A 22,716-nucleotide genomic window follows, 5' to 3' on the forward strand; every position below is an offset into this window, starting at 1 on the left:
GGGGACGGTCTGAATATTTTACTAACCTCTGTTCAACTGGGACTTTCATACACAGCCGTTAAATGGCCCGAGAAAGAGGAAATATCAGTGAGCAGTAAATGTTTTAAGAGGTCAGAGGAGAAATGGCAGACTGGCTGGAGATGATAAAAAAGAAAATAGTAACTCAAATAATCACTGGTTCCAACCAAGGTATGCAAAATTCAATCTCTAAAAATAAAGCATGTCCAGTCTTAAGGCAGATGGGCAACAGCAGCAGCAGACCACGCTGGGTGCTACTCCTGTAGCTGGTGAGTGTGTGTGTGTTGTTAGTCTAACAGTTATAAATAATCTAATAAATTTTCATATCAAATAACCACCACAAACCATTCTCCAAAACACGTCACAGATTTCTGTGTGATTTCTTTTATTCAGTTGACAAACCATTTACTCAATTCATATTTCCCCGACAGAGGAACACATTCCAACTCCATACACACAATTTTTTTAAATTACAAACATTAAAACATTCTCTGTGCGCTAGAATTACAATACTAATAAATCCTTACATGTCGAAACTGACTTAAAGTTATTATAAGGCCACACCAACGTCATAAGGAATTAAATCAGAAGTCAACGGAAGACAGAAAGATACATAAAGATGAACAGCTCTACAATATTAATAATTTATCTACAACATAAAAGAAAGGAAAGAAAGGTTAACATTTGTCTATACTTGGAGTGGGAAAAACTTAATTATGTTTCATATTCTCATGTTGTGTCTTTAGACCACCACCTTGTGCCATGAAACATTACAGGCTACATTGAAAAAAATCAATGCCCACAAAGATTAGTGAATTTACATACATAAATTCAGTTTTTGATGATAGTAACAGATATCAGTCAGTTTTAGGGAGTACACCTTGTGGTGACATCACATGATTTTGTCGGGGAAGATGTGTGAAAGCCACATAAAGGCACAGAGTGGATGTTACAGTGCAAATCATCAAATGACAAAAAAACGGCACCTTTAAGATGTGCTATACACATATATAACTAACAACCAGTCTGGAATGACTAAAAAGGTTTCTGCTTTTTGTTTCGATCAGTGTCTTAGTCTGACTCGGATTATTGCCATCTGTGCGCACAAACCCAGGATATGCACAAATGAAACAGTTCAACACATTACCAGCTTAAAAAACAAAGTAATACATCAGCATTACTCTGCCTCCCTGTATTAACCAAGCATTCAAACTGAGAGTTAAAAAAAAAAAAAAGGGGGAAACACCTAAATCTGCCTCAGTGTCCAATACATAGAAATATTACTGTGAATTATAAAGTGCTGCTGGAAAGACTTTTTCCTCAAAAGATGCACTCACAAAGAAGACAGGTTCATCAAGATATACAGCAGTGACAGACAGCAGCTTGTGCAGCGAGGCAAAATACCAGCAATTCTTCAGATTATAGCACAGAACGACATGAGAGAAAGCTACACAAAACCGTAAAATTCAGTACTGAAGGTGATACAGAACCTTTTCACCGCAGCATCAAGAGTCCATTTTCTTGAACACATGAACAGCAAGGACTGCTGGTGGTTTCAGAGAAGACTGATGACATCACCGTCAGGATAATGAAACTCCTCCACCAGGCTGGCATTCATTTTTGGTCCACATTATTTCTTCTTCTGCTTCATGTTTGCCACAGAGGAACAGCATGCAGCTCCCGAGTGACAACATTCTGGCAGCACTCAAATCCAAAGCACCAAACTCTGAAAGCTCTGCTGGAAGTTTCACCAGTGAAATACCTCCAAAGACAGAAGCTTTCGGTCTGGATCAGGTTGTTCTGACCTGAAACTGTTCCACAGTGATGCAGGTAAAAGGCTGAGGTGGCTTGATGGCTTCAGACAGGCACTTTTGTTGGTTTTGTGGAAACTGTGAGCAGATAGTTTTTCTCACCGTATAAACAGATCATTATCTATGTAAATTTCACAACCAAGTTCACTGACCTGATACTGACCTATGCAGATACAGATATATTAGTTGTACAAAAGGAATGGTGTGGAAAAAAAAACAGGAATGAAGAATTAACCTCTATAGATAGATTTGTCTTTAGCATCAAATATATTCTAAAAAAAAAAAATAGACATTTTGGGTATGAAATGTCTTTTAGAAATCCCCCAAAAGTTGTAAAAGGATAAAATAGCTATTAAATATGTCCAATTTCTGTCTGTCATTAAAAACATGTCACAGTTTGTGTTGTCAGTAACAAACGATGTATATAGATATTCATATCGCATTTCTTCTAAGTGTTGCGTAGCAGCTTTTTGTAAATGTGGTGCGCCATCTGGTGGACAAAAAAAATGTTGCAAGAACAGTGCTAAAATCTACAGTGATACAGCAGTACAGTACGATCAATAAAAATAACTATTTTCACAAGTACAGTGAACCTGTTTCTACAGCTACAGTAGTCTTTAACCAGGATATTAAAACATCTGCATGCTGGAACAGAACAAAGCATAAGCATCTAGAATCTACTCAATGAAAAAAGGTAATATCAAAAAGAGTGATCAATTGATCCAGACACACCTTTTCCTTCTTAAAAAACATCTTTAAAACATTAAATATCCTCCCTGTCTCTATTCATCTCTCTTCTCCACATTTCCAAGGTGACATCGGGTGCCTGTCCTGTTTCTTTTTTGCTACATAAAAAGAGCAATGGAGACAGTGTTGGAGAATCACACAAGTTTGTGCTGTGTTCAGTGATGACACCTGAAATGTGGTGACAGTGTAGGAGTGAAAATTATTACACCGGTGTATGTGTCTACGTCTAGTTAGTAGACCCTTCCAGTTCACCTTCAGTCTGTGAGAAAGTTCGTCAGAAAATTGACAAGTCACTCAGAGCTGAGAATCAGCTCCAAGGCTGTTGAGCTCCTCCGGGGAGTTTTTTTCTACTCCCATGGCGGATGCCTGGCGGAAGCCGGCAGCAATGTCGTCAAATGTCCGGCCTTTGGTCTCTGGCACTTTGAAGTAGGTAAAGATGAAGAACACAAGCAGCAGAATAATGAAAATGACAAAGACGTAGGCACCACACAGCTCCTGTAAAAACACACAGAAGGAAAACTGTTACCGTCGGTAACTTCCATTTGCATCTCGGATAATGAAGCACAATTTGATTTGAGTCCTGTGTTTTTTTTCTTCTTGGTATCTTCAATTATTGGGGAACTAAGCCTCCATTCATACATATTTCAGCAGTTATTTGGTCACTCTGTGCTAATGATGTGAAGCTTAAACATTTTAATGATGAACTCTTTCACAGTTGTGTTATTAGAAAACTGGTTGCAAGTTGCTCCATTACGTTGCATAAACTGCAGTTGTTGTACTGTTTGTTAATAGTTCAGTTACGGGACATCTTTTTTTTTTTTTTTTTTACTGTTGTATGCAACAGCTATTAAGCCCCTCTCTCACACAAGTACAACATCCCGGCATCGGCTCCTTGCATTTAAGCACACAAAAAAGTCAAGTCAATACATGACTGTGTGCGAAAAGAAGCCTAACTGTGTGTACGTACCAAGTTAAACACTGTTTCAGATCTTTAAAGTGTAAGAAAACGGTAAATAAAAAAAAAAAGAGGCAAAGAGAAGGAAGAGAAAAGACTGATCTATTTGTCACTGATGAGTATTTGGCTGCACAAAAACAACATCTGAAATCCAACTGTCAGGGAAGATAAACTAATTAAATTACATACAGTTGCCATAAACTATAATAAAGCATGCTATAAGGACGATACACTGACTCATTGGTAGTTTTTGTTACTCTGATTTGTTTTTAGTTAGCACTAATGCCATCTTTAGTATTCCCTTATTAATCTGTTAAACCCAAAACCAAAAATCAGATCCATGATTGCATGTTCCCCATTTAAACTAAGAGTCGATTTAAGCTGCTACTAGGTGAGAGGCACGATACACCCAGGACAAGTCGCAAGTCCATCGCAACATTTATCATAAAAATTATGAATGTGAAAAACTGCAGTTCTTTGCCTGGCCACTTGAGGACAACTCCAACCGTGACTCCATCCACATAAAAGCCCACATCCTACTGTCTAACTTTGCATCAGTCATTACCAAGTTTACATCTCATTCCAGCGGTGGTTTAGTTCCTTACTGGTAGTTCTAGTCCAGGAGGTCAATTACAATTTCACTTGTTTTTTGTCCACTCACCTCAACATACTGGAAGCACATTGCCACTATGAAGTTGGCAGTCCAGTTGGAAAAACCTGCTACAGCAATAGCTGAGGGCCTGGGTCCCTGTGAAAACAACTCTGCCGCAATGAACCAGGGGATAGGACCCGGCCCGATCTCAAAGAAGGCGACAAAGGCAAAAATGGCCACGATGCTCAAATAAGACATCCATTTGAGTTGATCCTACAGGAATACATTTAAAAAAAAACAAAAAAAGTGGGGGGGATTACAATACTGGATATCCAAGTCAAGGGTCATTATAATGTATGTTAAAAAAAAGAGACCTACCAACAGAGCCAAGGCGATAGTCATCAAGACGGCAGATCCAGCCATCCCCAGCAGACCAAGGAGGTGCAAAGATCTACGTCCTGCACGTTCTACAACAAACAGCTAAAGAAAAAACAAACAAGATGATGGACACTTGTATAAACTGAAAATTTTGCTTCTATTTAAAGTGCTCTATTCATCCCAGCGGGATATTGTAATATCAAATAAATTAATCCAATCACATCTAATGTCCAGTAATTATTTTTTACATATTCCTGATTTCTCTTGTATTGGTCACTAACTTAAGTTAAATATCTTAATTATACTTACAGATACAATGGTGAAAGCTGTGTTAACAACACCAGCTCCAATGGTGGCATAGACAGGCTGCTGCACTCCTGCGTTCTCAAAGATACGTGTGGAGTAGTAAAAAACCTAAATAATGAATAATAATACGTATATTATAGCATATATTCAGCTAGTTTGATTGTGAATATTTAAAATAAAGCATGTTTTCAGAGTGTCAATGAAAATGTGAAGAACTCCAAACTCACAGCGTTGATGCCAGACAGCTGCTGTGAGAGCTGCAGCATGACAGCAATCAGAAGAGGCTGGCGGTAAAGGGGCGAACGGAAAAGCTCCACGATGGTCACCTTCTTCTCTCTCATCATCTGCCGGCTCTCCTCCTTCATCTCCTGCATGTCAGCACTCACATCTGTGATGCCTCTGAGCTTTTTCAGAACTGAAATGTGCAAAAAATTGATTGTTAGAAAAAAGAAAAAAAAAACAAATAAAACATCTGTGCATGGCTAAAGTTTAATAAAAATACTGGACTTCAATTGTTCATGAACTGTATTCATGCCATTACACATACTGTTAAAGATTAACTGAAAATAATCATTGAAACACTAGATTTATATTTAAACAGTGTATATTCTGTATATACCGCAACAAGCAGTACTTTTCAGTTAAATCATATGCGACCTCACCTGTCTTGGCCCTGTTCTCTTCGTTCTTGTTGATGAGTAGAAAACGAGGACTCTCTGGGCAAAAAGGCATAATTATACACTGCATGACCGCAGGGATGAAGGTAAAGCCCAAGAGGAGAGGCCACAAGTCGTCGTTGCCCATGATCATCTCCAACCCAAACACCTGAAATCAACCCAGATATGATGATCAACGCACCTTTTTTTAAATAAGGTGTGTATTTGAAAAGTGGTCTGCACATAAATCTGCTAGACCATCTTCTGTTTACCAACCTGTGCAATGAGGATACCAACGACAATGCCTAGCTGGTGTAATGTGCTCAGGGCGCCACGTAAGGATGTTGGGGAGACCTCACCCACATACATGGGTACAAAGCCTGTGGATAGGCCGGAGTAGAGGCCAATCACAAAACGGCCAATGATTAGCATTTCCCAGGAGCTGGCTAGCTTTGAAAAGCCCATCAAAGCAGCTCCGATGAAGGCCAGAACGTTGACCATGAGCATCGAGTTTCTCCTGCAAAAAAGTTACATGTTTAAACTGCACAGCATTAGACAGCTTTCAGCAAAGGAAACTACACATAAAGTTTGATCACATATGGCTCTTGCCCTGCTCTGGCGTGGCTCTACTGAGAATATTTAAAAAGTTATTTTCATGCTTCCTGTGTAGTATGCATCACCTAAATAAATGCTGCATCTTTTCCGCATGAAAAAGAGTTAAATCTTTCCTCTGTTTTTTTTTTTTTTTAAAGTTTGAATTTAGTAGCAACCAAAACATCAAATTCATATGGTAATTCTTAGTCTTTTTAATATTATGAAGGATTTTGCTTATTGCTTACCTTCCAAAGCGGTTGACGAAAAGTCCAACAGAAAAAGAGCCAAAGATCCCACCGACTGAGAAGATGGATACAGCGACGGACCAGATAGCAGTGAGGGAGCCTTTGGTGATAGTCTCATGGTAGCGGTCTAACCAGGTCTCATTGATGAACTTCCCTATAGTCTGCCAAACACAAAAAAGCACACATTTCTCTTTGTAATCTTTGTTTATCTGAAGGCAAGTAAAACCACCTATTACAATGTTATATAATTAAACACACCCATGACTTAAACTGACACATAGTCAATCATTGTGTGAGCTATTTTGTCACAGTTGTAATGCGATCATTGCAGTTATGTAAGTGCCTCAAAATCAGATCATGTGCTTCATGGTTTGGCTCTTGCTCAAACTTAAAGCAGTGTTGCAGAGCAGTGGCCAGCTGGTGGCAGCCCTGCATAACCATTGCCGTTTCCATGCCATACCAGGAAGTTTGCCAGTCACAGTGAGGTGTCAAGTTTCTTTCCCCCTCCCCCACTGAATCATACCACAGACAGCTCTGTTGACAAATACGCCCAGGAATGCTAGTAACAAGCTCAAGTAGCAACGCCTGCGTCTGTTGATGCAAACGTCATGGAGTCAGGCACTTTCTTAGTCATGAAACTCTGAAAGGTCTCCACCTAATCTCCAACCTTCCTCTATTCAAGCACATAACCAAGCATTTGCCCTGGTTCTGCCATGTGTCTCACACCAGGGATCTTAATGTATTTTAGCTCAGAGTGAGTAGAAATTAGAAACTCAGCAGTGTCCTGATGAAGTGGTTAAAGAGAGGCTATCTCTTGTCACTGTGGCAGAGGGGCACATATAGACTCTCCTGACACTGTGACCGCAGTGCCTGGGTCACAACCACTATCATCTTACACTCACAAGACCTCGCTTGGTGATAGCCCAAGTATGTTATCATATACTCTACCTTGCCCATGACCTTCATCCTGTCACATCTACCCTTTAAAAAACTGGCTTTATTTAGAAAAACACATTTCAGTGTTTGATCGTGTAGTAGCAGGAGATAATGAAGAACTTAACTCGGATATTTTTAGGCACAGTTTTCCCTACTTGAGAGTTTGTCTCCCAAAACTAAGATATATCGAACAACTGTGCACTTTGTGTTATTTTTTTCATAATTTAAGTTCCTTTAGCTGACTGATCATTTTACTTGAACCAAAGAAATGTGTTTTGTTTTGTTTTTAATAACAGGGGACCACAATACCCTTTCATTAGAATATTATTTTATTTACAAAGATAGTCATTTATGAAACATAAATGTTCTGAATTGCTCTATTTCATATTCTACCCCCCACCCCCACCCCCAACTAACTAAGTGCTAGATGAGAAATTGCATGGCGAACCTTGAAAAGTTGCATAACTGTTTCATGTTCTTGTCCAAGTTTTACTTGCGATAGACTGCACCATCCATAGCGCCAGCTGGCTCTGAGTACACAACGAAAAACAGCCGGCTATTCATGCTTGTTGGTGTTGAAGCGGTTTTCAACAGGTTGTCAAGGCAAGTAACTCATTCAGCATGAAAAGGAAAAGAAATCCAAAGATAACTAATCTCTCTACCCTTAATAATTGTTTATGGTCCTGTTGTTTCAAAAATATGTACACAAATGAGGTATTTGCACACAGAAAGTGCAAATGTTGCTATATGTTAAAGGTGCTGAGCAGACACACATGCAACAGGAGGAAGAATAGAACAGCCTGAACAAGGCCCTTGAAAGAGTGTATCTAATCAGAGACACGGTACAAGGCCTGCGTCACCGGCAGCAGCAGCATAAATGTAGCTTTTATCACACAAAGACAAACAGAGGAAAGAAGGTCTGGTGATAATCCAATGTGCTCTTAGATCAGCTTGTTTTAGTGAAATTAAAGTCAAACAGGTTATTATATAGGTAACATGTATATGAAATAATGCTTGAATCCAAGCTGAGCATGGACAGAATAAAGGATTGAATGTGGCATTGCTCAAGCCAGAGAATGTGTGTGTGTGTGTGTGTGTGTGTGTGTGTGTGTGTGTGTGTGTGTGTGTGTGTGTGTGTGTGTGTGTGTGTGAGTGTGTATGTGTGAGAGTGACCCTGCCTAGGAATTGGGAAGGTGGTATAAAGTCAAGAGGACATGTTTTAACTTGTGAAACATACAAAAGAACGTATGTTGACAGAATCCACACGCTGCAGCCCCATACTGACTTTGAATTCGAGCACATTCTGTGTCATGCTCAAAGTAATCTGTGGCGTTCTTAAAGCACAAAAAGCCAAAAGTCTAACACAATTTCTTTTAGTAACTACTTGATTGAATGTTTTTTTTTGTAGTTCAATAATACTAATAAATGAGTGCTTTTTTGGATGTTAGGTCAAAGCAAGAGGTCACTTTAATTTCTAGAGAATGTTTTTGTATTATTTATTTCCAAATCTTATATACCTTGGTGATCTCACATCTTTCAATTGTATTTTTTTCACCTGTTTCATGTTAGTTCTTTAACACCTGAAACAACATATGCATCTAGCTCCCTTTCAGATCTGCAAAGATGCGTTTGTGCTTTTTCCATCTTTTCTTTTGACACAGAGGAAACAAAGTTCATACTTGGCAGTGACAGTTTCCTCAGACAATGTTCAGGGTTTAAAAAAGCTGTTATCAAACAATACGTGGGGTTTTTAAAACCTTTTTTTTTTTAAACTTAGGTGTAGATGGCTTAATTTTCACAATGTATATTTAAGAACATTACAGTGTTTTTTCCCCTACTTTTTGCAAACTGATAATTAAAGTTGCAAACATTTAGACAGGATCTTTCTTATCGAAGTCCAGGATAGCCTTGACAATGTGTTGATATTGTATGAGCAGTTCATATTAAAATAAAACAAGGCTTTCCCCGCAGTAAACAGCTGTGACTAGAGATCACAGTGAGATGGTCCATATGCGGCACACTGAGGCCTCTGCATATGTCAAAGGTTGTTTAAAAAAAAAGCAAAGCCCTGTTCTGTCTGACAACACACCTGTGAGCTGTGGAGACACAGCTGTGTGCCACAGGTTATATTCAGACCAAACCAAACCCAGCCAACAGAAGTTATTTGCACGTGATAAAATGACAACATTCCTGAGGAAATGAGTTCTTTGCTCTACCTGTCTGTTAATAAAACCTGCAGTACAAATAGTCCGTTGGGGGCAGGGAGAAATCTTTTCCATTATCGTGCTTTGTTATGGGGATAAGCAGCTGTCTAACCCCCACATATCATTTCTCCTGAACTTCATTGCCATTTCCCAGCCGGGTGCTGATCAGAAGACATCCATTTTTAGGCAAAGAAGCTCTTTTGCACAGTCTGTTACTGCAACTGTCCTTGGACTTGTAGGGGACAAGATGCTGCTATTATTATCTCACCTCTTAACCTTTTTCTGTCTCAAATCGAACATAAGAGTGGACAACCAGCTCTAAGACTAGCAGAGCGACTAACAGTATGAATGTTGGTCTCTATAAACTACAGAGACAGTGATATTAGATGCCTGTGCCACAACACGACTTGAAGCCACTCAGGGAGTGTAATCTGAACAACATGTATGCAGATGTGTTGTTATGATAAGTTTATGGTTATTCTAGTTCACAGGAGTCAAACTCCAGTCCTGGAGGGCCTGTATTTTGCAGGTTTTGGTTTTCTCCATGCTCCAACACACCTGAGCGAAATGAATGAAAAGGGTGACAAGAAGCTGTTGGATCCATTTGATTTGAATCAGGTGTGTTGGTGCAGGGAAACAACAAAAACCTGCAGGAAACTGGCCCACAAGGACTGAAGTTTGACACCCCTGCTCTACTTGGTACTGAACGCCTCCTGGAAACAAAGCATAACATAATATGTGATATAGCTCACCTTTTGTGGGGCATTGATGACACCTGTGTTGTAGCCGAACTGCAGGGAGCCAATCACAGCGGCGCCGACGCTCATCAGCAATGTGAACGTTATTTGCTACAAGAGAAAATGAGAGCAGAAACATTATTGACATTATAGAAAACAGTTTGAGCTTAAACTCGCCATCTTACTAAGCAGGTAAAGCACAATGTCAAACAAGAGGGTTTGTCGCAGTATCACCTTTCCAGTTGGACGGGAGGTTTCATTTAACTAAAAACTTCTCTGTATGTCAGATTCCAACTTAATGCCAACTGATAGCACAAAGCGTTCAGTGTCTCACGGTATTACTGAAAGTGACTTTTCACCTCGGACTGTAATGATATTTGGCCCTTCTCTAATTTTATCATCACCACAGGTTTAGAATAACATACAATAAATACACTGTTGAAAATAGTTTAAACTATACAGAAGATGGCTGGTATGAGTCTATATTATGCAACGAGATAAATCAAGACACGTAAAACCAACACCTAAATAAGCAAACAGCGATGAGGATTTGTTTTTCTTAGACCTGTTTCCTTCATTAGTTTAAAAATAACAGTTTCCATCTTTATCCAGGTACTTTGCAACAGTCAGAGGTTTAACTGAAGCAGTTTTAACCATGTTATTTCTCTTTTTTCCAGTCAGTGTCAATGACAATTAGATTTGTGCTCTATTCAACTATTACAACACACTATGGAAATTGTATAAAACAGTTAATTGCAACTATGAATAAATAATTAGCCAGGTAGGGAATAATAAAACAATGAATAAATCATGGCTGAATCCCAGTTCCTAACAGTGCGGACAAGTTTAGACTGATCAGGTCGAGGTTAGACTCATGTCCACTAATGTTATTGTCTGTGTTCAGGTTGCTGTTTTTACAAAGTGCATTTTAAGTTTGAGCTAGCAGAGCCCGGTAGATTAGCAGAGATTTTCCTCATACCAAGAAGTTAATAAACCAGTGTGGGGTATGTTGTCCATTTCCTTCGTTCACACAAGACAACAGAAGCCTCAAGCAAACATCTATTTTTTCTGTTATTAACCCAAAGCTGCAAATATCCTCTACAATCTGTAGAGTTTATAGCTGGAGACAGTTTTTTTTTTTTTTAAAGTGAAAAACCTAAAAAACACATTTTCACATTAACACAATAGTCCAATAGAAATGTATAGGTGAAAAAACAGAAGCACGGTTTACTATTTATGTGATTTATGTCTCACCAACTAGTCATCCAGTTTTTATGATTAATGTCTCTCCAGAAGTCTTGTGATTCACATTAATTCTTTGTTTTAGTTGTTCACACCGCAGAGATTACTTATGTTAGGAATGAAAAAGACCTTATTGTTACAAGAGTAAGTGTTGCATCAAAGGTTTCTTTCTTTCAACTTAAGCTGAATGGTGTATTAGAAAGCATTTTAATGCAGTTATCAAAGAAAAGTCCAGTCTGAGATTAGATCATTTTTATCTTCATGTAGCTGTGAGAAGATGGTAAATCATGACATGGCCAAGAAAACATTCCTCACACCACGACATCAACACCAGCCTTGGCAGTTTGACACAAAGCAGGTTGACTTCCTGGCTTCATGGTGTTGATGCCAAATTCCTCATCAGAAATCTAAATTCATGAAAGCGGCAATGTTTTTCCAGACTTCACTTTTGGTGATCTTGTGTTCCCTGCAATCTCAGATTTCTGTTCGTGAGAGATTCACTGAGTACTGTTGTCTTTCTGACAGCTTTTAAACCAGTCTGGCTGGTTATATGTCATCAAGGTGGTTTTATCCACTTAAGACTGCACAATATGGCAGCACAGTAACCAGAACATCAATAAAAACCACATTAAGCGAATCTTTTTTTCTGAAATCAACAAATACTCTACATTAAGATTGTTGTGAGATATTGTTGATATAACTAGCAGTAAAACAGCAGTTAAAGCAACACAGCTGAACATTAGCTTCAAGCCGCTATCATCAAAACAATAATAGATGTAGAGGTGGTGAGTGGTCACAACAAGATAGTCTAGTAGACTTGGTTCGATTTGAGGCACAGCTCAGTTTGGGGGGCAGTATTCCTACAAACCAAGACTTCATTCAAGCTGCATTTCTCAAACAAATCAGATCATTTAAATAGCATGTTGCACTCTCCACTGAGAAATGCTGAAGGGGAAGACAAGACACACCATGGAGATGGAAATATGATCTACTATTGGCTAAATACCCTCTATTTCTAGTAAACAACAGTTAAATATGGAGCTGCATCAGATCCTAGCAGTCTTGGTTTGATCATATTTCCATCATAACTTTTCTCAAAATGCTACCAGATCTACTACAAGCAATTTCTCCCGTACGAAGCTGCCTATCATCTCACTGGCGCTTATGTTGTGGTTATTTATTCACAATGCACACAATTTATTCACATTTCACTTTATTTTCTAGTCTACCTGGATTTGGCTTGCTTGAAGTGGACTGAGACCTGCATTTGTAGACGGACCATGTCCACGTTCATGACCATGTCCACGTTCATCAATGCTTTTGATGTGAATTATGAAGTTTTGCGCAAGAAAAGAAAAATCTGAAAACACTTCCCCTATTCGAGAATGAACAAAAGCTATAAAGACTCACTGGAAGGAATTCTTGAAGACAATAAAATATGTAGAAAGGTCAAACTGAGAGGACTCCAACAACTATATTTCTGATGTATCAAACTTGCACCGATCACGGGAAGGATCAGCTGTTTTTGCCTCCAGAGGAAATGCGTCGCAAGCGCTCCATGACATAAAACAAACTTCCCCACAAGAAAAAAACTCCTAAATATAGCATCCTAAAGACGTTTCTTCATCATTTGCTGTCAACAATCACTGTTTTAAAGAACTAAAGTAAAAACACAGCTAAGTGTTATTTGTAAGGCAGTATTAACCAATCAGCATGTGACATTTGACCCACTGACTATTGCATGTCTGAGCACTAGAGAACTCCCCCTGGTCAATACTTATGAACTTGTTCATAAGTAAATAGTTGCCAAATTATATGTTGAGCAGTTGTGAAGCAGCATTATTAACTATCTTCACTAATCTTTGTGTGTTTTTGTTGAATAATTCCTATATGTACCTTCCATCACAACCTCTACCTGTTTATTAGTTTTCCCAGATGTTCCTCTGAAACATAGGGGGCAAATTTGCAATTTGTAAAATGCTAGCAATAAGTTAAAAGATGTTAAAATGGTTTGCAGAGCTCAAAATGAACTTATGTCTAACTCAAATGATAAGCAATGACAATTTAAAAAGACAAAGTCATCCCAAGCTTCAGGCTATTTGTCTGGAATTTTTATTAAACGTTCCAAAAGATGAACAACAAAAAAATGCCTCCAGGTATAATCAAAAAGGACAAGTCCAGAAAATCCTGAGAAACTTTATTAAAAGATTATGTGTACTCCTGTGAAACATTACCAATGCACTGCTGGCTACTTTAATTTGGGAGTCGGGGGTTTGGCTTGGTAAGTTTTTAGCAGAGTGTAGAGTTCAGCTTCTGCATGCAGGAGCAGAAAAAAGGGCAGAGGGAGGCAGGAGAACATGTCTGTGTAGGCCTATTCACGGTAAAAAAAAAAAAAAAAAAATGTGGACAAGCTAAAGACATTTAAAGACCCGCCTTTACTTTCTAAACCAATGGGGTCTTTTCTTAAATGGGTCATCAAGTCCAGAAAAGGCTTGTTCAGGAACCCTACATAAACAAACACTTGCTCTTTTCGCAGTGGGCTGGGGGTTTATAGACGTCTTGCTGCAAATTAGACCAAACACAACCTATGTTATCTTGAAAATATTAGGACAAGAAACTCCACAAGCTTTCACTGAACTACCAGCTGCTTTTTTTTTTCTAACAACAAACAGAAAGATCCTGCCCATCCCCACTGGGAAAAAGTCCTCACTGGAGTCTATTTTAAGTTTGAGCTTCATTTGAGAATAGCTGTATCTGTTTACAAAAACTTCATAAACGTGGATGTTCAAATCCAGCTGCACAGCAGCAAGAAGTAAAAAGCTCTTCTACGAAATCTTTACCTCACACCAAATAGCCCTCAATCTGGCCCCAGTGCACACTTGCTCTTTGTACTGATTAGCGGGTTCCAGTCAAGCCTGTAGTACCTTAAAGCATTGTAAGAATGTAAATATTTCATCTAAAATAAGAGAAAAAGAAAAAACTGTGCATTTAAATCAGACACGTTTAACCAGAAATAGTCCAAACAAACAAAGACCTCAACTGTTAAATGTCAAAACAGGAAAGTAGAAACTATTATGTCCCCTTGTGGACAGATACTCGGACACCAACATACAAAGAGAGTAACAACTTCCTCACTATAGAAACAAGTGAAGTCACACCCAAGCAAGCTATTTTATGACCATCACAAGGAAGCTGGCACCACAAACTGGTTTTCCACCTCTGCCTCAGTTCTCTTATTAAAGTTACAATGCATCATGCTTAATGCAGCGGCTTCTTTCAGATGTGCTTACTTGTTTTAGAGTATAGTAATTCACATGTACCTGCTGTAATGTCCTAACAGCTGAGTCAACAACTGTTTCGAGCTAATGCAGAAAAATGTGTCTCTTAAACAAATGGAACCACAGTCGTGCCTCTTTACTCCTCCCATGAATTTACTTTATTTAAAATCTTCCTAGATTTATTCATGCAAATGTTCCTTCTTTGCATGTCGCACAATGTGACTCTGCAAACAGCACATTTCTGCCTTGTAATAGCTGAAGTGAACAAACCCCAGCCTCTCGGCTCTCACTGTAGAGACATGATAACTGAGTGAGAGCTTAATAAGAACACAACTCTATAAAGTGAGAAAACAGGAAACCAGCAAACATTCAACCATTTTATTTCTTTCCCTTGTCACATAGACAAACTTAACCACTTTCATTAAAGCATAATAAGGAAATGACTAAGGTGACTAGCTCTCTCCAAATTAGGGCATGTGTAACCACAACAGCGAATACAGGCCAGCATCTCAGTTTTCATGCTCAAGCCTCGTTCAACAAGCAGAGCTGCGAGAATCAAGACGCACAAAACATGCAGCTGAAGGGAAAAACTTTTTCACAATTCAGTGTGATTGCCTCTGCACACACTCCAATGCTCATACAGAGACAGCCAAAGAAGGGAAATGTAACATAAGCTCTGTCTAGCAGGACCAGCTGACACAAACGTGACGTAAACTCTTCAGCACATGAGCACTGCCACATCTAGCAAGACTTCTATCGAGACGGTGAGGATTTAAAGAGAAAAGAGATTTAACAGGAAATCCAGAAATATGTCAAATGCTTTTTTGAATCGAAAGCGATGAAGATAACTAGCAGGGAGAAAACATCACAGGAAATCACTGATGCTGTTCTAGTTACCTGCTTTTTCTCAGCCAAACTGCTTTTTGTATAACATGTGTTAAGTAGCATGAAAACAAGTCTGGCACTTAACAACATATGATTAAACTACTCAAATCAAATGAAGGTAGTGGAGTAAAGGAGTAAAAAAAAGTAGTTACAACATTTCCTTGTAGTGTTGCACAATTATGAAGCATACTGATGGCGAGATGCTTGATTTTTATTGAATGAATCTCTGTAACTGACATCTGACTAGTTTTACCAACAGATCTGCGGCAGATCATCTGCAACTCTCAGCTTCTCTTTGTGTACGAAGTAAACACCCCACTTGAGACTCTTTCGTTCATGTAGTAAAGTGAATTTCTCACAAAGAAAGCATATGTTTGATCAATAAACAAGACAGCTTTGAAACAGTGATGAGCATAAGTAGGCCACTTCCAATCTGGCAGTCATCAAAGAAGCAGATTATTTTAATATGAAATATTGCTGTCAGTTATAAAAATCCATCTTTTTTTTAGTGGAGGAGTAAAGATATAATTTGTTTACCCATAGGAGCTGGAATCTAATGATCTAAACTTACAGAAAATAAAAAGTCAAAGCAGACAAAGCAACAGATCCCCTGAGACTACTTGTGTCATAACAGTCTGGCTCATAGCAGTTTCCACTGTTGCTGTTCGTTCTTGCTAGTCTGCATGAGATCCAAGGAGCTGGTCTACACTGCTACCATCACGTCCCACCAAACGTCACCTCTTCAGTCTCAGCTTACACAGCTGCGTAGAGTGTGTGCCCTCCCCCTACAGCCTCATCATGCCGCACATCCTGCTCTCCTCATGGAGACATTTTCAACAAGACAATGTAGTGTAGCATGCGTTAAATGCTTTAAGCATTTAAGTTACAGAGTTAAGGCCTACATAGTGAGACTCATTTATGCATTTAATACTTCCATAATCTGCTATTTTTAAAAGTTTTCATCAGTATCCATTTTATGCACTTATTTGTGAATCACAAAGCCTTGGATAGAAATAGTCACAGACTTTCTCAGCTTTGTTTAATTTTAAAATAACCCAGATGCGTTCAGTTTTGTGGCCTCTGCCACATGGAGATTTTTAGGAGATCCCTGCAGAAATATTGAGTAAAATACAGATTTCTTTGTTTGAAACTGTGTGTATCCTGTGACTGTTTCACTCGATTCTTCTCCACTGTAGGCCAATGAAGAACCAATGTGTTTGTCCAGTGAAGCACTCCCGAGTGTCTCCTAACAGAACATATTTTTTACCTGATCTGAACATGGTGTACATGTTGCCAGTCACACACAGCTGAAAAGTGCTTCAATGTCTTATCTATCAGCGCCAGCGACACTTTAACCAGTCAAGATAAACATATTTATAGTTGTGCTGAGTGTTTAGGAAGGTGATGGATGATGAAGACAAGCAGCAGCTCATTTATTTATTTCTTATGTTAACAGTATATTGATTACTGCTTGTGACAAGGAATAATAAGATGATATTTATATCAGTTTGTGTAAAAAGCTGAGGGAAATATCAGCCAACGCTGGCAAGCACTTGCATAATTATCTAATAGTTCTTGAATTAAGGAGCATAATTACTAAAAATGAACCCTCAGTGCATTCTAACCCATGTTATATGATATGTTAGGAAGTCTGGTTACACACAGAAGCAAAACACAAAGAACAGACAGTTCAAACTATTTCTACAACTCCATGGATTAAAAATTACAGGTGATGGACAGTCAGCAGCCAAATGATGACAAACATCCAATTTTTTGTTGTTATTTATTAAAATGGGTTATTAGGTTATCTAAAAGAAGTCCAGAGCTACGCTGTCATTCTTCAATGGATTTTCAGTCATAAAACTCAAAGCCCCGAGAGGCCTGGGAGATATTTTCTGGGTTAATTAATTAATTAATTATTTAATAAATAAATAAATAGATAAATAGATAGATAGATGGATAGATAAATAGATGGATAGATGGATAGATAGATAGATAGATGGATAGATGGATAGATGGATAGATGGATAGATGGATAGATGGATAGATGGATAGATGGATAGATGGATAGATGGATAGATGGATAGATGGATAGATGGATGGATGGATGGATGGATGGATGGATGGATGGATGGATGGATGGATGGATGGATAGATGGATGGATGTTATGAATGAATGAATGAATGGGGATCCAGTAAAAGTCCAACAGCAACACAGTGAACTGAATCACACAAGGCACCAGAACCGGTTCCAATACCCTGAGTGTCCTACATGGTGAAAAGGGGGAGTGTTTGACAAACAACCTGTTTTTACGATCCAAAATGAGAACCGCTTCCCTAATATACAGAACCCAAAGAACCTGACTAGAAAGCAAGTGGACTTTTATCATAATACTGAGTAACACTCATTAGTTTCTCATCCAGAAGACCTCCCCAGTTGAACTGAACTGAAAGGTGTGTAACCTTCTGTGGGGGCAGAAAGTCCTTGAAAGTCATTAAGACTGCATGTTTGTTGTTGACCCACTTCCTCATCCAGGTCATTGTTGTCACACATGCTTAGTTTACCTACCAGGAAATGATGTGAGGCCCTGGGTTTACTGCAATGAAGGTGTCAATAGAGGTGAAGCCACCAACGAGCTGTTTGTCATGGCTGGATCAACAATCACTGTTTAGTGATTGCCTGTCACACACATTTTTCCACAATACGTTGGGGCCAGTATTGCCCATGATTGTCAAGCAGGTCAGCAACATGCATCCTCAAGGACATTTAAAGTGCAAATGACCTGACAAAGGGTGAGTCACCAGTCAGAAGACAGGCTGTTTTTAACTGATCCCGTGAGGACCAAAGTGAACATTGAAGAAACCGGTATAAAATTGCACTTTTGCAATTAAGACTCTCTTAAACCTCTTAATCCAAATTTTTATAGCAAAGCGTCATTACAACATGGCTGATGGTTACATTATAAGACATACTGAAAGGACCTAACCATGCAGACTAAAGTAAATCCGTTGGGCTGTTTTAAGACAGGAGTTGGCAGAGGATGGAAAGGAGTTAAGCTGCTGTATGTGATGTGACACTGGTTGATGGTTCTGGACCCCAATCACAATACCTGCTGCTGCTGAAGCTGTTCTGTAGCAAAGGTTTAAATGTTGTCTAATTAAAATAGAGCAGATTTACTATATGTTGAACTCTACCCAACACTCTTGGTTATTGTACCGGAAATTCATAAAGAAAGGTTGTTTTTAGCTCAAAAACAAATCTGTGAGTCAAAATTATGCTGTTTGCTTGATGTATTTAGCGAGAATAGCTTTATAGACTAGTAAAAGAAGTGTAATTTATGAGAAAGCAACATTACAAATCAACATTAAATGAACTAAATATCCCGTGTAACATTAATAGGGTCACACATCAGAATCATGTCAGTGGAGCTCAGATGGTATCTACATCTTACAGTTTGTCAGCTCTTCCTATGAAATTTAATCATTAGGTTACCAACTAATTCATCTGCAGAAGCCCATGCAACACCAAGTACGAGCCAGATATAAAAATCCGATCACAGGATGTCGATCAGTCTGCACACAACAAGATACACACAAGAAAGCTCAACAAAATACAAAAAGGGTTCAACAACCAGAGCCGGTGACGGCATATTCCCTCGTGGGCTCACTATATTAGGAAATCTGCTGTGTCTGTGTCATTGTTGAAAGTGGAAACAGGGAGAGCCATTCCCATCACGTCCACAACAAACCCTTCCAGCTGTTGGGCCATGAAGGCAAATGAGTTTAAGGTGAAAAATAAACATGAAGCTCGAAAACAAGGACAGCTATGGAAACATTTCCTGGCTGCTGTGTCACACTGGGCTGACCTGTGCTGTGTCACACTGGGCTGGCCTGTGCTGTGTCACACTGGGCTGGCCTGTGCTGTGTCACACTGGGTTTAACGTTTCTTACATGAATACTTACAATGACAACAGATGCAGGGGGAAAGGATTTAAAGTTTTCTACTGTCTCACTTTTCAACCTACAGACCCAGCAGGACGGAGACAGAGTTATCAGGTAACAGATAAGTCATGTTTACTTCCTAAACAATGAACACCACAATCTTCGACTAAAACTCTGCAATACATCATCATTACCACATGGTAACTATTGTTCTGATATGTTGAGGTTTTAAAATATCTGGTTTTGACTCACTGACAGTCCAAAATCCAAAGCACAAGCTGATTATATATCGAAATGGACAAAACATCTCCAGGTTTTATAAGTTGTTTGTGAAGCCAAAGTGGGGGTGAGTGGCCTTTTTCTAGTTACCTTTTTTTTTTTTCATTAATCAAACAAATAACTCTATTGTACGGCCTCAAAGCAGAACAAAAGATGAGCATATTTCCTATTTTCTGACATTTTGACTGATAAATACTGAAACTATTTATAGACACGGGCCCTTTGCAGAATGACATCAGTTATGAATTAAAGTCTAATGTAAAAAAAAAAAAAAAAAACTTAAATATTAATCACTTCAGCTGCTAAAACCTTATATTATACTTGTTGTCTATTATATATTAATAACTCCCTCCCTTTCATGAGGACACGCTGGCAAATACTTTTAAATTTTTAACAAAAGAACAGCTTAAAAGTCACTTTTTTTCTTTCCCTCAAATTAAGCTTTTAACTGGTAATCCTTCGCGTTGTAATGCCACCATTTCCACTGCATGTTTCTCCAGCTAATGGTCTTACAAGACGATATTATATAAGATTTAAGTATGAATAGGTCCTGTGGAGCTTCAGTCACGTAGCACTCTGACAGGCATAGACCACCTTACTGCATCATTTCCCCCAACTCCCCTGTTTTAGGCGCTACAACCGGCACAATAGCTGTGGCAAATATTAGCTGTGTCATGGCTGGAGCCCCACGTGGACGCGTCTCATGGGTTAAAAGATACAGGAAACTCAGTGAACTCAACTCTCATTGACAACAGAAGGTCACGGCAATGAGCGCATCTTGCACCTAACAGGTTTGAGACAGGTTTAAATGTCTGGCGTGTTGAGGTATACTTACCTTTCCTGAATCCATGGCTGCCAAGTGGCGAGAATGGGCTGTTTATGTCTTCTTTGTCTGCTTGCCTTTCGCCAAGAGTTGAAGGCGATGGAGGACTTCCTCTGGATCTCTGTGTGGTTTAGTTCAGAAATCAGCCCTCTTTCAGACTTTTTTTTGCGGTGAAAAGAGAAAAAAAAAAACCCTTAAAAGGCTGATGTAATTGTCAGTCTGTGAAATAAAAAACGCAGGTTAGGAGAGTGGGTGCCTGTTCGGCTGTGGAAGTTGGCTCTGGTCGTTTCAAAGCGGAGCTCCAGCAACTTCAGCGGCCAGCATCGGGGACGTGGAAAAAATCTTCCGCGATGTTGTTCAGCTGCAGCAACGATTCGGAAAGTTTGTATGAGTCCCACAAACAACACAATAAATAGTGCGAAAGTAGACGCCTCCTCGGCGTTCGTGTGGGTGTAACACAGGGGGTGTGTCTTTCTTAGTAGGGGGTTGGTTTTGTAACAAACCAATGACAGGACAAAATACACACGACGTAGTACTAGTACGTAGTAGGATGGTAGGCGTAAAAAGTGGCACATCTTTTTGTCTTTTCTTTTTTCTTAAACCATTGAATAACTATACACGAGTGACAGTAACTTATAGGCTATATAAGAGATAATGTCTTTGACAATAGTAACAACAGTGCAATGACGTTTATAATAAACATATGAAGCACAAAGCAAAGTACATGAGAAAGGGATTTGAAAACAGAAGCAAAAATACATATACAAACATAAACGTGGGGACACAACATTTGCAAATAGAAATTAAACTTATCTGTGTAAAACTGTGTAGAGAACAGATAAGAATATGTTGGGGGGGGGGGTTTTTTGTTTTTTTTTATTTTTTATTTTATTTTGCCAGTTCAACACAAGAGAGGAGAAAGTTTCTTTAAATCTTAAAGATGGGTAAATTTGTTGCCATTTTTGTTCGTAGAGGAAAATTTATGTTGTAGGGTAAAAAAGAAAAAGTTAACTACAAATTTTACTACTGGTACTCTTAATGCAAGAAAGTCTAATATAGTCAAATTAATTTCTCATGAAGGAAACATATGTTTGGTTAATAAACTAAAGACAGCTTTGAAATAGTAATAAACATATGTAGGTCACTTTCAATCTGGCAGTAGTTGAAAAAGCAGATTACTTTAAATATGAAATATTGCTTTCAGTTATAAAAATTAATCTTTTTTAATGGAGGAGTAAAGAAAGAATTCCTTTACTTGTAGAAGCTGGAATCTAATTATGTCAACTTACAAAAAATATTACGTCAAAACTGACAGAGCAAGAGATCCCCTGAAACTACTTGAGTCGTGACAATCTGGCTCATAGAGGTTTTTGTTGCTTTTTTTTTTTTTTTTGTTTATTTGTTTCTTATACATATAATCTACACAGAGGGTTGCCCACTTCAAACTGACAGACTTCCCATTCCCCTGTGACAGGAGGAGGGCCGATCAGCAATACAGATTAAATAGTGGAAAACCTTAGACACCTCCTCAGCATTCGTGTGGGTGTAACATGGGAGGTGTGTCTTTCTTTGTAGTGGATTGGTTTGTCAACAAGCCAATGACAGGACAAAATACACACAACATTGTAGAAGTATGTAGTAGGATGGTAGGCATATAAAGTGGCACATATTTTTTTTCCACTTTTCTTTTTTTTTTATCAAACCATTTAAATAAATTTACATGAGTGACAGTAAATTATAGGCTATATAAGAGATAAAGTCTTTGACAATAGTAACAACAGTGCAATGACAATTAATGTAACAATTTATGAGACAGAAAGCAAAGTATATGAGAAAGAGATTTGTAAACAGAAACAAAAACACATAAACAAACATCATAAACATGGGGACATGACACTTGCAAATAGGAATGAAACTTATCTTTGCAAAACTGTGTGGAGGACAGATAAGAATCAATTGTTATTTTTGTATTATTTTTTACCAGTTTAAGAGTTTAAGATGGGTTAATTTGTTGCTATTTTTGTTTGTGGAAAAAAATTAGGTTGCAGGGTAAAAAAAAAAAAAAAGATAACTACAAGTTTTACTACT

The 22,716-nt window shown here is 38.5% G+C and overlaps 1 protein-coding gene across 1 annotated transcript; it reads right to left on the reverse strand.

Moving 5' to 3' along the window:
* Positions 1–454: 454 nt before the first annotated feature.
* slc2a1b (solute carrier family 2 member 1b) lies at positions 455–20,973 on the reverse strand. The gene is made up of 10 exons (XM_079242661.1): positions 20,641–20,973; positions 10,195–10,290; positions 6,303–6,463; positions 5,740–5,980; positions 5,470–5,632; positions 5,035–5,222; positions 4,811–4,915; positions 4,502–4,603; positions 4,193–4,396; positions 455–3,071 (listed from the first exon to the last, which is right to left on the reverse strand). Exons 1-10 carry the CDS (start codon positions 20,653–20,655, stop codon positions 2,871–2,873), a joined length of 1,476 nt encoding a protein of 491 aa, XP_079098787.1. The 5' UTR covers positions 20,656–20,973; the 3' UTR covers positions 455–2,870.
* Between the last annotated feature and the right edge of the window lie 1,743 nt (positions 20,974–22,716).

The sequence above is a fragment of the Telmatherina bonti genome (genome assembly GCF_933228915.1).
Source record: "Telmatherina bonti genome assembly, chromosome: 6".
Classification (NCBI taxonomy): Eukaryota; Metazoa; Chordata; class Actinopteri; order Atheriniformes; family Telmatherinidae; genus Telmatherina; species Telmatherina bonti.

Bases quoted from the DNA above. Each gene is read 5' to 3' on its own strand.
- slc2a1b (XM_079242661.1), bottom strand. The intron at 5,981-6,302 runs GTAAGCAATAAG...ACTTTTTTGCAG, and splicing joins TTCGTCAACCGCTTTGGAAG to GAGAAACTCGATGCTCATGG. The intron at 3,072-4,192 runs GTGAGTGGACAA...GTGTTTTTACAG, and splicing joins TGTGCTTCCAGTATGTTGAG to GAGCTGTGTGGTGCCTACGT.